Genomic DNA, 11,245 nt, shown 5'->3' on the forward strand with positions numbered 1-11,245 from the left:
TCTCAGGAGTTCGGTGTCCTGGTTCCTGAGGCACTGCGGTGCCTTGGCCACATCGGACACTGTGCCTCTGACAGACAGGATAGCAAGTGGAAATGATGAGGGACTTAACCCCAAGAACCAATATTCAAGGATTTTGCCAATTACCCAGTCAGTGGCAATGTACTGACAGTTAAAGAGCTCACTGAACAGACTGTTCCTTCTTTTTTCATCCAGTCTTTTAGGAATAAAAGACGGTCTCCCTAACTCATAGTGAGCAGATTCCAACATGGAAAACCCCAGCTGACCAGCCCAGGGCACAAACCCAGCCAGGGTCCTTATCTGCCACGAATGAACTGATACACAGATTTCATTTGCTCCTTTAAGCTGACATTTGATGGGTGTGAAGAGCCGTGCTGGTAAATATAAAATCAGATTAATGATAATATAAAGGAGTTATGAGGTAAAGCTGAGATACTTCAGCAACAAACACTCGTCCCCTTGTGAGACACGTCAGCTGCTGCTCAGGCACAAGAAGACGGTGGCACTGGGTCCCCATGATCCCCTCGGAGCAGCTCTTCACTTCTACACCACAGCCCCCCCCCGCATACTGGAGATTATAACTTTGGCATAAAAGCAGCCCAAAGCTGGAGCGTGGGCTGTGGTGCTCCTACAGAAATGCAGCATTTTCACCTGTGTGCACGTTAGTCCTCTGGCATCGGGGTGACTTTGGGGCTCAGCCAAAGCAGCTCCACAAAACACTGCCTGACCCACACACCATGGAGCACAGCCTTGGTCCGTGCCAGGTGACACAGAGACCCTTTCTCCATGAAGAATATGACCGGGAACAACTGGGGGATCTCCAAGCACCCCTGTACGCAGGTAGCCTCCAACCACTCCATTCCCAAGGGGATGGCGCCGTGAGGGGTGTCCGCAGAGGACCCCGGTCACGGCTGGAAGTGTCGTGGAAACTTTCTTCCAGGCGGGGGGCACGGGGAGGGCGGTGGGAATGCCGGACGAGGGTCCTGCCGGGCTGAGCCCGGTTCCCCGCACGGGGTCCCGGCGGCAGCACGGCCGCCCCGGAGAGGGAAGGGGCTCCCCCCGGCTCTGCACGGGGGGCTCCGCGGTCCCCCAGCCCCAGCACAGGCAGCCCCCGGGGCCCACCCCGACACCCACCGACCGACCCCCGGTACCTGTGGGCGCTGCCATCGTCGTAGACGAAGGAGCGGTTGGTGTAGCACTCGGTACAGACGGCCGCTCCGCCGGCCGCCCTGCCCTCCGCCGGCCCCGCCGGCTTGTAGATCCCCTGCAGGCTCCGCTCTTCGCCCGAGAAAGGCATCAGCGAAGCGGCGTGGGCGCCCGGAGAGCCGAGGCGGAGCAGAGCATGGGCGCCCCGCGCTGCCGCAGGCGCGGGCCGGGGGCTGCCGGCCGCGGGCAGAGCCACCGCCGTCCCGCTCCCGGCGGCCCATCACGGCGCCCCCCGCCGCCGCAGCAGCCCGCGGCCCGGCCGGGCGCTCCGCATGCCGGGGACAGGGCGGCCGCCGCGGGGCAGCCCGGCGGGGAGCGGGCGGCAACAGGTGCCGAAAGTTAGGGAGCGCGGGGCGGGACGCAATGGGGAGGGGGCTCCGCCCTACGCGCACCGGGGCGGGAGGGGGGGCGGGTCTCGCCCTACGCGCACCGGCCCCGCCCGCCGCGGGAGCCGCCCGGTCCCGCCGCCGCCCGGTGCCCCCGCCGCCGCAGCACGGCGCCCCCTGCCGCCCCCGCCGGCACCTGCCGCCGCCCCCGGCCCCGCGCCCCGCGCTGTGCCCCGGCAGCAGCCGCTGAGCTGAGCCCCGGCCCCGCACCGGGCGTCCAGCGCCCGTTTCGCCCCCAACCTGTGCCCGCACCCCTCCCCCGGAGGCGTTTTGGGTCGCTTTTTTTTTTTCCTTTTAAATTTTTTTAAATTTTTTTATTATTTTAATTTTCTGCTCGCTATACAAATATTTGTGTTGAGCGCTGCTGCGCCTCAGGGTTGTGCTGAAAGCAAACAGGGCAGCCCAGCCCTGGCCTGGTGCGGAATTCCTGTGCCGTGCTGCGCAGCCGGAACGGGGAGCATTGATCTTCCCGGGGGTCCCGCTGCAACAACACCGCCCTGCTGCAGGCACAGCTCTGCCCCTGGAAACCAGCCGGCCACCCCCGGGAAAGGGTTAACGGGATGCAGCTCAAGGTGCCTTCTCTCCCCATTAAAGTTCAGCCCGGTGCCAGGAGGTGCCATCCATAATGATGTGGCCCAAAACTGCCGTAGCCCAAGCTGCATCCCCCGTTGGGGTGCTGGATGTGAGACACTGTGAACAGAGCAGCCTCCTCGCAGGCCCCCACTGCACGCCCACCACCCACACTGGTCCGGGACACCGGGGACACTGAGCCAGCCCCGTGGCAGAGGCAGTCGTGCCACCCATGGTGCAGCAGAGCCCTGGAAGAGCAGTTCTGCTCCAGCCCTGCCCCACTCCTCTCCCCTTTTTCCTCTTTTTTATTTGTGTTCCAGACACCACGCTGTTGCACAGGCACTGGGGAGTTCGTTGTGGGATGTCGGGGCTGTGCGGGGTCAGTTTATTACAAAGGAAATGCTCCCACAGAAATGCAGCGGCCAGGCAGCCCCCACACCTTGTGTGACGCTCCCCTGCCAGTTCAGTCCCCAAAATGCCAAAGCCCACTTAAACCAGAGCCCAGGGCAGGGTGACGGCAGCCGGGCCAGGAGCTCGCTGCTCCCAGAGTGGTGGTTTCTCTCTGACAGCTCCAGGCAGCCCCTGGGCCCCCGGCCCCTCAGCCCCGCACTCCTCAGCCGCTGCTCCCGGAGCCCTGGCCCTGGTGTGATGCATCGGCACACGGTGCCCGTTCGCTGCCGCAGCCTCCAGCTCCGGAGGAAGGTGCCTACTCAGATGCGCTGGGGTTTACGCTTCTCTCTAGAACCGGAGACTTTGTTTCCCCCGCAGCATCTCTTCCTCCTCCTCTCTCTCCATATGGACTCTCCTACACGAGGAGTCGTTTGAGAGAAAAGCAATTAATACTCCCCGTGCAATCCATCCGTGTGACGCTTCCAGACCCATCATGCTTTTAAGCAGGAAAGTTATTCTTCATTCACTAATTGCCTCACATTAGCGGTGCAGAATGTTAACGTGCAGCTCTGCGAGGAGAGGGGTGGGTGGCACAGCGGCGTATTGACATGCTAGGTGATAACATAGGCGTGGAGGAGGAATTATTTAAAACAGCTACGGGGGGTTGGGTACGGTGAGAAAAAAGAAATGAGAAATGAAAGAGAAAGAGCCAGAAGAAGAGAACATCCCCATCCAAATGCTGTTGCCCTGCTCTTATTTAACTCTAGAAAGTATTTCAGGGCATATTGTGTGTTGTAATACAGAACGACAAGGGGATGGGGGTTTATTTACCCTCTGACATTATCAGGGCAGCAGTGTCGGCCCCTGAGCTGAGCTTGCTAGTTCTTCCTCTGCGGTTTGGCAGAGCACAGTCTGATTTTATCCTAAACTCAAGGTAGGAGCCCAGACAGTCGGATGTATTTGGGAGCTGGGTGCCTTTGGGAAATGTGGATGCTCCGGCCAGAGCCCATGTTGGATTTCTACTCCTTCACAGTGCCAGACAAGACTGTTTTGCTCTCTCCGTCAGAGGATAATGGTCTATGCCAGAGCCCAGAGGGGCTGACTTGGTCCCTTCGTCCCTCCCCCGGCACGTGAGGCAGGTGACATCGCGCCCCTGGCCACCCTGGGACCATCCGACCCCCAGGGAGGCGTCTGTGGATGCTGAGATCACCGCATCTCCCTCCCTCGGTACTTCTTTCCCGTGGCTTCCCCGCACGCCACCTCACTCGTTAGTCAGCCGCACGCCCTCCTCATAACGAGGATTCGTCTGACTGCAGCTTCCAGCCGCAGCAGAGCCTCTTCCCACTGAACCGAGCCTGCTTTCATCCTGCGTTTGCTCTCTGTGAAAACATATCGCAACACAAAACACCTCTTCCTTTTCTTCATGAAAAGCGAGGCAGGCTGAGGGCTCTCCCTCCTCCCCAGGTCATTTTCTCCAGCCTTTGGGTAATTTCGCAGGCTTTCTTCATGCTCTCCCCTTCCCACCTGCTCATCTGAGCACCAACCAGAGATGCTGCCCTTCCCCTCTGCCCCTGATCTTCCAAGGTCAATTGCAGTAAAATTAATTTTTCTTTGGAAACGGTGTTAGGTCTTTCAGGTTGCAGCCAGCACTACCCTGTGATAAAGGCTGTGTCTTCCCAGCTGCCTCTATTTATCATCTTTAATGTTGATGTTGCAGGTTCTTGGCCCCTCCTCAGCCCCTGAGATGCTGCAGGGGTCGGGCAGTGGTGCTGTCACACCTGCCCCACGCGCCCAGAGCCACGGGGGGACGGCAGGAGGAGGCAAAGGGAAGGCAGGGCAGGGATGGAGGCAGGGCAGGGATGGAGGCAGGGCAGCCCCCCAGCAAGGGCACCGTTCAGCATCTCGGGGGCACAGGGCAGCAGAGACTCAACTGCTGTTTCTGTGTCTGCAAGAGCAATAAATAAATCTGTGGGAGGCACTGGCGGGGATGAGTCAGAGACAAGAGGGAGAGTCATCCTCTCAGGAACGTGTACCCAGGTCCAGCACGTCACGGTGCTCCCGAGCCATGTCGGGATTCGTGTTGGAGGGTGTCCCTGTCCTGCTCGAGCTGCCCAGTAACCCCCTGCCAGGAGGGCGATGGGGCACAGCCCCTCTGGTCCACGCGGCCGGACCCAGCTCCGTGGGACCCAGGGGAGATGGGCTGGGGCATCGCACGACCTCCAGGACCTGCACTCAGCGCCTGTTTCCCTCCACGACCTTGAGAAATCTTTGCATTTTTGGGTACAACACACGCACATACGTGTACCCCAGTAATCCCAGCACGAGGGCCTCCCCAGAAAGAAGAAATGTCCCGACTGGCTGTCCAGCTTCACTGCAGCTACAGAGCAGTTGTGTAGTCAGGCATGGAAACGCCTGGTTTGCTCCAAATTGCAAATATTGTCGAAGCATGATTTGAATTTAATTGAAGCAAAGCTTAATTCAAGACTCAAATGCTTCAGATGTTGTGCGTGTTGAACAAATTTCATGTGAAATCTCTATTTGCCAGGCACAAACACAGCCTGCATCTAACTTCAGGGAATGAAAGGGCAAGGCAAAGTAACCTGCACAGCACACTGTGAAAATTAATAACGAGGGGAAAACTTCTGGTCAACTGCAAAATAGGCAACTTTTCTGTCAAGCTGACATCTTGGTGGGGAAACAAGCTCTCAGGACCTGGCTTGATCCAAGGGCTGGAGCCCTCTGGCCTCGCAACTTGACATTTTTAACAAGCTCCTGCTCTCCCCTTTCAGCTTCCATTCAGCTCGGTATTTCTGAGGCTGAAAGCAACACTTGCAAAATGCACAGAGGGTTTAAGCTGTCTTTATCAAGAAATATAGCAGTAGTTAGTTGTCAAAGCTGTCATTAAACTCAAGAAGTAATAATCAAACATACCCATACAAAAAGATAGAGATTTGTAACTCTGAGACTGATGTATGCCAAGAAAAAATGAATGCTAAGAACTCAGCTATAAAAACATGGTTTTAACCTCATCAGCTGAGGCATTAAATAGGAAGAAAAGACACCCTCATTTGCATACCAGGAGTGGCTAATCTATTTGTCGACTGCGTCAGCCCTCTATTTTGTTGGCTTGATTTTAGGTTTTCTACTTACGTTTAACACCCAAATGGATGTTAAATATCAAAGCCCAAATGAAATGCACACCGTGTATCTTTTATAAAGCCTTCTCTGCCGTCATCTCCCAAGCCTCATAGAGAACTTCAGGTGAAGAATTGCCTGCGAGAGCAGAATCGTGTCTTTAAGTAAAAATTGTTGCTCTGAGGTGACTCAGACCAAAACAATTGTCTCCTTTCATTTATTGCAACTGATGCTGTTATTAAAAACCAGACGAGTCCCTTCCCAGCCCTTTGCACTGTCGGGTCTGGGTGTGCTGGTGAAACGCTGCAAAGGCAGGTTGTAAATAAAGGGGGCTCTTTGGGCAGGGTCCGAAACACGGGGAAGGTGCTTTGTGCTCCAGGAGCTGGGGACCTGGCACGGAGTGACTGCACAGACACCTGGGGCAGGCAGAGCTCAGGCTTCTGTATTCAAGGAAATAAATATTGGAAAAATCAATTTTCATCGGTTTTCCCCAATAAACCCCGTCCGCCCGCCCTCGCCTGCACCATCGCCTGAGAACAGTGCGTCATCCAAAGCCTTCGCATTTCCATGAAGCGGAGTCGAGCAGAACCGAAGCAAGCCGGGCTCTGCTCCCCCTTCCCAAATGTTCGCAGCGTTGGGAGGGAAGCCAGGAGGATGTAAAAGACATTTTCAGAGCTGTGGGTACAGCTGCTCCCCTGCAGCACATGGCACCGCAGCTGCCCCCCCAGCAGCAGCCCCCGGCTTGTCCTGCCCAAGAGCATCTCCCATCGCCCTGCGGGCATCTCTGCTTCCATCTCTGAGCATCACGGGAGTTCAGACCCCCGGCCCCTCCAAAAAATCAAACCCTAAACATCCTTTGGTCTAAACATTCTCCGTTCATATGGTCGGTCAAGTTGTCTACAGCATCATTGGTACATCGCTGCTCCCGTTACGAGCTTTGCTTGGATGTAAAATATAAGAATAATGTGAAAACATCTTATGTAAAGCAAATTACAGCCCCGTGGCTCGGGAAAACCTGCTTTCCCGGTTGTCTCCCTAATTTACACCCAAAATATACTTCAGGGTTTCAGTGCAGCTGTAGGACAACACTCCTCTCCCCAGACTGACCCGACCGCAACCACCCCGGGTCCTCAATTCACGCTGCTTCTGGAAACTCTCAGACCTCACTGGGAGTGAGGTTTTGCCTAAATGTGTTTGAGCTGAAAAATGAGATAAGGTCACACATAAGCTGCTGTACCTCACATTTGCCTGAGGCCTGGGTTTTAAAGGCGACAGAGGGATCGCCCCCAGGCAAAGTCCCTGGAGCTGAGGGGTTTGTGGCACTCCCAGACCCATTATTTTACCCTTCGGCAGCCTTTTTGTCTCTGTTCCTCAGCTTTCTCCCAGCAGGACTCAGTCAGGCTCTTCAGATAAACAAAATCCTCCATCCCGGAGCTGCCCGCGCCCCGGCTGTGGTTGGACAGCGTTAATCTTACGCAGGCGATATCGGCGACTGTTTGAAGTCGCTGCCGCCACCACGGCGCAGCACTAAAGAAACGGCTTCAGAAGTGCTGCAAGCACCACGCTGCGCGCAACTGCAACAGGGGTGATACACATGTGGGGTTTATTATTATTCTAAAAACGCACAATTGGGAAAGCCAATATTTTTAATGGAAGTGGTTTCAAATGCTGGTATTTATTTGCTTATTAAATGGTTTAGCTGGAGACAGAGCATCTTCAAAGGGGGAATTTTTTTTTTCCCAGAGTGGGTATCTGGGGCTATGGTGCTATATTATTGTACGTGAGAAATATTTCCGTATTAGCTTTTTATTTCAGAGAACACATTTAACTGACACTTCCTGTGCTGACAGCTTGCCAAGCTTCAAAGCACGACTTCTGCAAGGATTACAGTGACTTCGAGGCTGGTCCAGATGAAGCTGTAGCCCAGATCACTTGCAAGCTCCACAAAAGGACTTTTCCCATTTTTTTGGAGACCCTAAAGCTGATGTCCATGTTGGACACACACACTGTGCATTCTGGCCATCTATCAGAGGGGCACAATGCACTTCCAAGTTGTAACCACATTTTGGGGACCTGGTTTCTTCTGTGATTCCAGCCACTCCTACAGCAACGCAGATTTCCCTGCACCCCCACAGCCCAGGGACAGGCACCAGGAGCGCTGAGGGGCTCGGCCAGAGCTGGGGGATCAACCTTTGCTCACCCAAAACCAGAAATCAAAGCTCTTTTCCATCCGCCCAGGACATTTGGCTCCTCTAAGGACGCTCCAGGGAGGATTGCAACGGTCAGAGCATCACACAGCTGAGGCAAACCACAGCAATGCTGCATCCTCCTTGCATCCTCTCACCTGAAGATGCATTAACAGAAATGCACCCTTACCTATGAGAAATCTTTTCAAAATTTAAACAAACAAACAAACCAACCAACCACAATCTCTCTGCTCTCTCACACAGGCTGGAGTTCCCACACTTGTGCTGATGAAGGCTGACACCTCCCACCACAGTTTGCCCATCAAATGGCACTGTTGCCATCACCGACCCCTTCCACCTGCTGTCGCTGGGGGTGCTGGGACCCACAAGCCCCTCTCCCCCTCGGTGCCCCGTGGGTCACAGACCTGCTGCCGAACCCGGCTCTCCCCCCGTGCTGAATCTCCATCCTGTGTGTGGTGCCTTTGGCGCTTCCCCTTCCAGCACTTCCAGTTCCCCACGGCTCCCCAGCCCCGTCGGCTCCCGCGCAGCCCCGGCTGCGCCAACACTAACAGGCAGAGGCTCCGGCACGGCCGAGGCCACCGCCGAAGGCAGGAGCGTGTCCAGGGGTGGGCCACCGCAGCTCTGCACCGGGACGTGCAGCCACCACGAAAGCATAAAGCCACACAGTCCTTTAAACCCACAGAATGACATTGTGCAGACAGAAAGCAAAGGACCATCAACGCAGCTCGTTAGGGCTCACGTCCCCGCTTCGGTAAACGGATGGTGGAGGGGCAAGAGGTGGGGAACACATCAAAAGCGCTCAGTTTAGGGGCCAATTGCTGCAGAGCAGGGAACCAAGGCCAAAATTGCACAGTTATAAAAAACCAAAACTCCAGACAACCGGCAACAAACCGTCAGACCTAACACAGCTTCACGGAGGGACCGGGGCCCCTTTCACCAAGGGAGCTTGAACAGTTGCTTCACTTCTTTTTTTCTCACAGACCCAACCCCAAGTGCCAGAAATTAATAAAGGGAAAGGCTAGAGTTTTCCTTGCTTTGTGTTTTATGCAGCTGCAACACGATCGTCCCCTGGGATCGCCTTTCCTCCGCGCAGGCAGGGTGGACGCCGTCAGCGCTGGGTGCTGGGCGGTAACTCAACCCCGCAGACCCAGATACGGACGCTGCCCCGCGAGCCTCTGCTGGGGAGAAACCACCGCGACTGCAGACCCCGCTGCGGGGAGAGCTCCCACCGCCATGCAGGTGAGTGCCCCAGCTTGAGGCTGTTCCCTGGGGACAGCGGGGACAATGGGGACAACACCTTCCCCTTTGCCTTCTCACCCTGCCAGGCGTTGTCAGGCAAAGGACGTCTCCTTTGAGGACACGTATTAACGTTACAGGTCCTTGTCAGCGTCTCAGGTCTTCAGTAACAGCTTAGAACCAGAAAATATTAATAGCAAGCTATTCTTCAGTATTTCCACGCAAACTACAGAGTGGTAATACCCTTCTCAGCTTGGGATCTTGCTGTGCTACAAGGAGTAGGGTTGCTCAGGTTTCTAGGAGGAAAAGAGCCTTACACAAACAATACAAAAACCACACTCTAAAAGTCATTATTCTGTTTTGCATTAACGTATTATAAAATGAAGGAAAACTTTTCTGTTCTAGTAGCAAGAGAATTCAGTGCCCACGTCTTCTCTTCCCCAGCTGACACCCTGCAGGCTCCGGACTCACCAGTGGTGCTTCATTCTCTTTAACGTCTTGCTTTTCCACGTGCTGCTTTTTGGAGCAGATTTAATGGAGGAATACTTCCTGCGGTCATTGCCTCTTTCTTACACTGACGCAAAGACTCTGGAAGTCAGGGAGAGGGCCAGGAAGCTCCATATGGATCCTCTAAAGGCCAATCTCTCTTTCACCATCAGCAGCGCAGCAACATGCTCTGATCAAGAGGTATTTTTGCTCGTTCTTGTCTGCAGCAGTCCAGAAAACAGGACAAGGCGCAACGTGATCAGGCAGACATGGGGCAACACGACAGATGCCAGAGGTTATGCTGTCCTTACTCTGTTTGCTTTAGGAAAGCCGGCATCAGTAACCACCCAGCTGGAGATCAATGAAGAGGCTGAGAAGCACAGAGACATCATTGAAGGCAGTTTTATCGATTCTCCTGAGACGGAGACACAGAAGATGTTGATGAGCATGGAGTGGACAGTGACTTTCTGTCCCCAGGCCAGGTATATTCTCAAAACAGATGAAGACGTGTTTGTCGGTATTCCAAGTCTGGCTGGATTCTTGCTTAGCTTAACAAAACTAGAGGACGTTTACATTGGGAGAGTCATTCATCAAGCAGCGCCTGACAGAGCCCCCCAAAGCCCCGGCTTTGTCCCCGTCCACCAATACCCAGAAGAGTTTTACCCAGATTACTGCGACGGGAGCGCTTTCGTCATGTCCCAGGACGTGGCTCGCAAGGTGTACGTGGTTGCCGAGGAGGTGCCGGTTTCGGTTCCCCCCGATGTCTTCGTTGGAATCTGTGCTGAAAAAGCTGGCGTCACTCCCATTCACAGCTCACGATTTTCTGGGGAGAAGCACATCAGCTACAATCGATGCTGCTATAAATTCATTTTCACCTCTTCCAACATGAAAGAGGATGAGTTATTCAAAGACTGGAAGGAAACCAGCGGTGGGGGAGATTGCTCGTTACTAGAGACTTACTACAGTCTGGTGTCCTGCAAGGTTCTGACCTATATTGATAAGTTCAAACAGTTTAACTTAGATAGAATTAAAAATGAGGTTCTTCATTTTGCCGATTAGGATTTAGCTTTTGTGAAAAAAGTCTGAATTTTCTTTTACCAGCTGTTTGACCCTGTTAACATTCAGTAATAACTATCTCCTCTCAAAGTTAGCTCTCTTCAACAGCAAATTAATTCTCAGTGCTATAGTGTGTTACAGCAGCAAGAGAACTGGATGTACTCTGGCTACATAAGTACCTACAAATGCATGTATACAAGTAAAAAAAAAAAAAAAAAAAAAAAAAAGAGTATTCCAAGGAACTTTGTCTGTATCCAGTATTTTCCAGACTTTTGAAGTCCTCTACCTTATGCCAAAACTCTTTTAAATCTGTGAGGGATCATCTACTTCCTAAGTATTTGGTAACAAAGAATCTTTCCCTCCACAAAAAGGGAGCAACTTCTGAGCATTTAAATTTTTCCATTGCATGAGATATAGCAGCAGCAACATGTAAACAAACCGTATGGCAACACATAGGATGGGTAGGGAACTACCCATGAGTAGTAAGGGGTAGGTGTCTGATCAACTCATTGGAATGTTGAGCTCAAAGCTCAACAAAATAAAGCATATGTGCAT

At 53.8% G+C, this 11,245-nt stretch overlaps 1 protein-coding gene across 1 annotated transcript; it reads left to right on the forward strand.

Annotated features, from left to right (window-relative positions):
• The first annotated feature begins 8,956 nt into the window (after positions 1 to 8,956).
• Positions 8,957 to 10,693, forward strand: B3GALT9 (beta-1,3-galactosyltransferase 9). The gene is made up of 2 exons (XM_065648812.1): positions 8,957 to 9,151; positions 9,593 to 10,693. The coding sequence occupies exons 1-2, from the start codon at positions 8,957 to 8,959 to the stop codon at positions 10,691 to 10,693; spliced, it is 1,296 nt and encodes a 431-aa protein (XP_065504884.1).
• The last annotated feature ends 552 nt before the right edge of the window (positions 10,694 to 11,245 follow it).

The sequence above is a fragment of the Caloenas nicobarica genome, chromosome 19, assembly GCF_036013445.1.
Source record: "Caloenas nicobarica isolate bCalNic1 chromosome 19, bCalNic1.hap1, whole genome shotgun sequence".
NCBI lineage: Eukaryota > Metazoa > Chordata > Aves > Columbiformes > Columbidae > Caloenas > Caloenas nicobarica.

What these genes read in the sequence shown, in the direction of transcription:
- B3GALT9 (XM_065648812.1), top strand. Translation starts at nt 8,957, where the DNA reads ATGCAGCTGCAACACGATCGTCCCCTGGGATCGCCTTTCCTCCGCGCA. An exon ending in GAGCTCCCACCGCCATGCAG is followed by an intron (nt 9,152 to 9,592) that starts GTGAGTGCCCCA and finishes TCTCTTCCCCAG; the next exon opens with CTGACACCCTGCAGGCTCCG.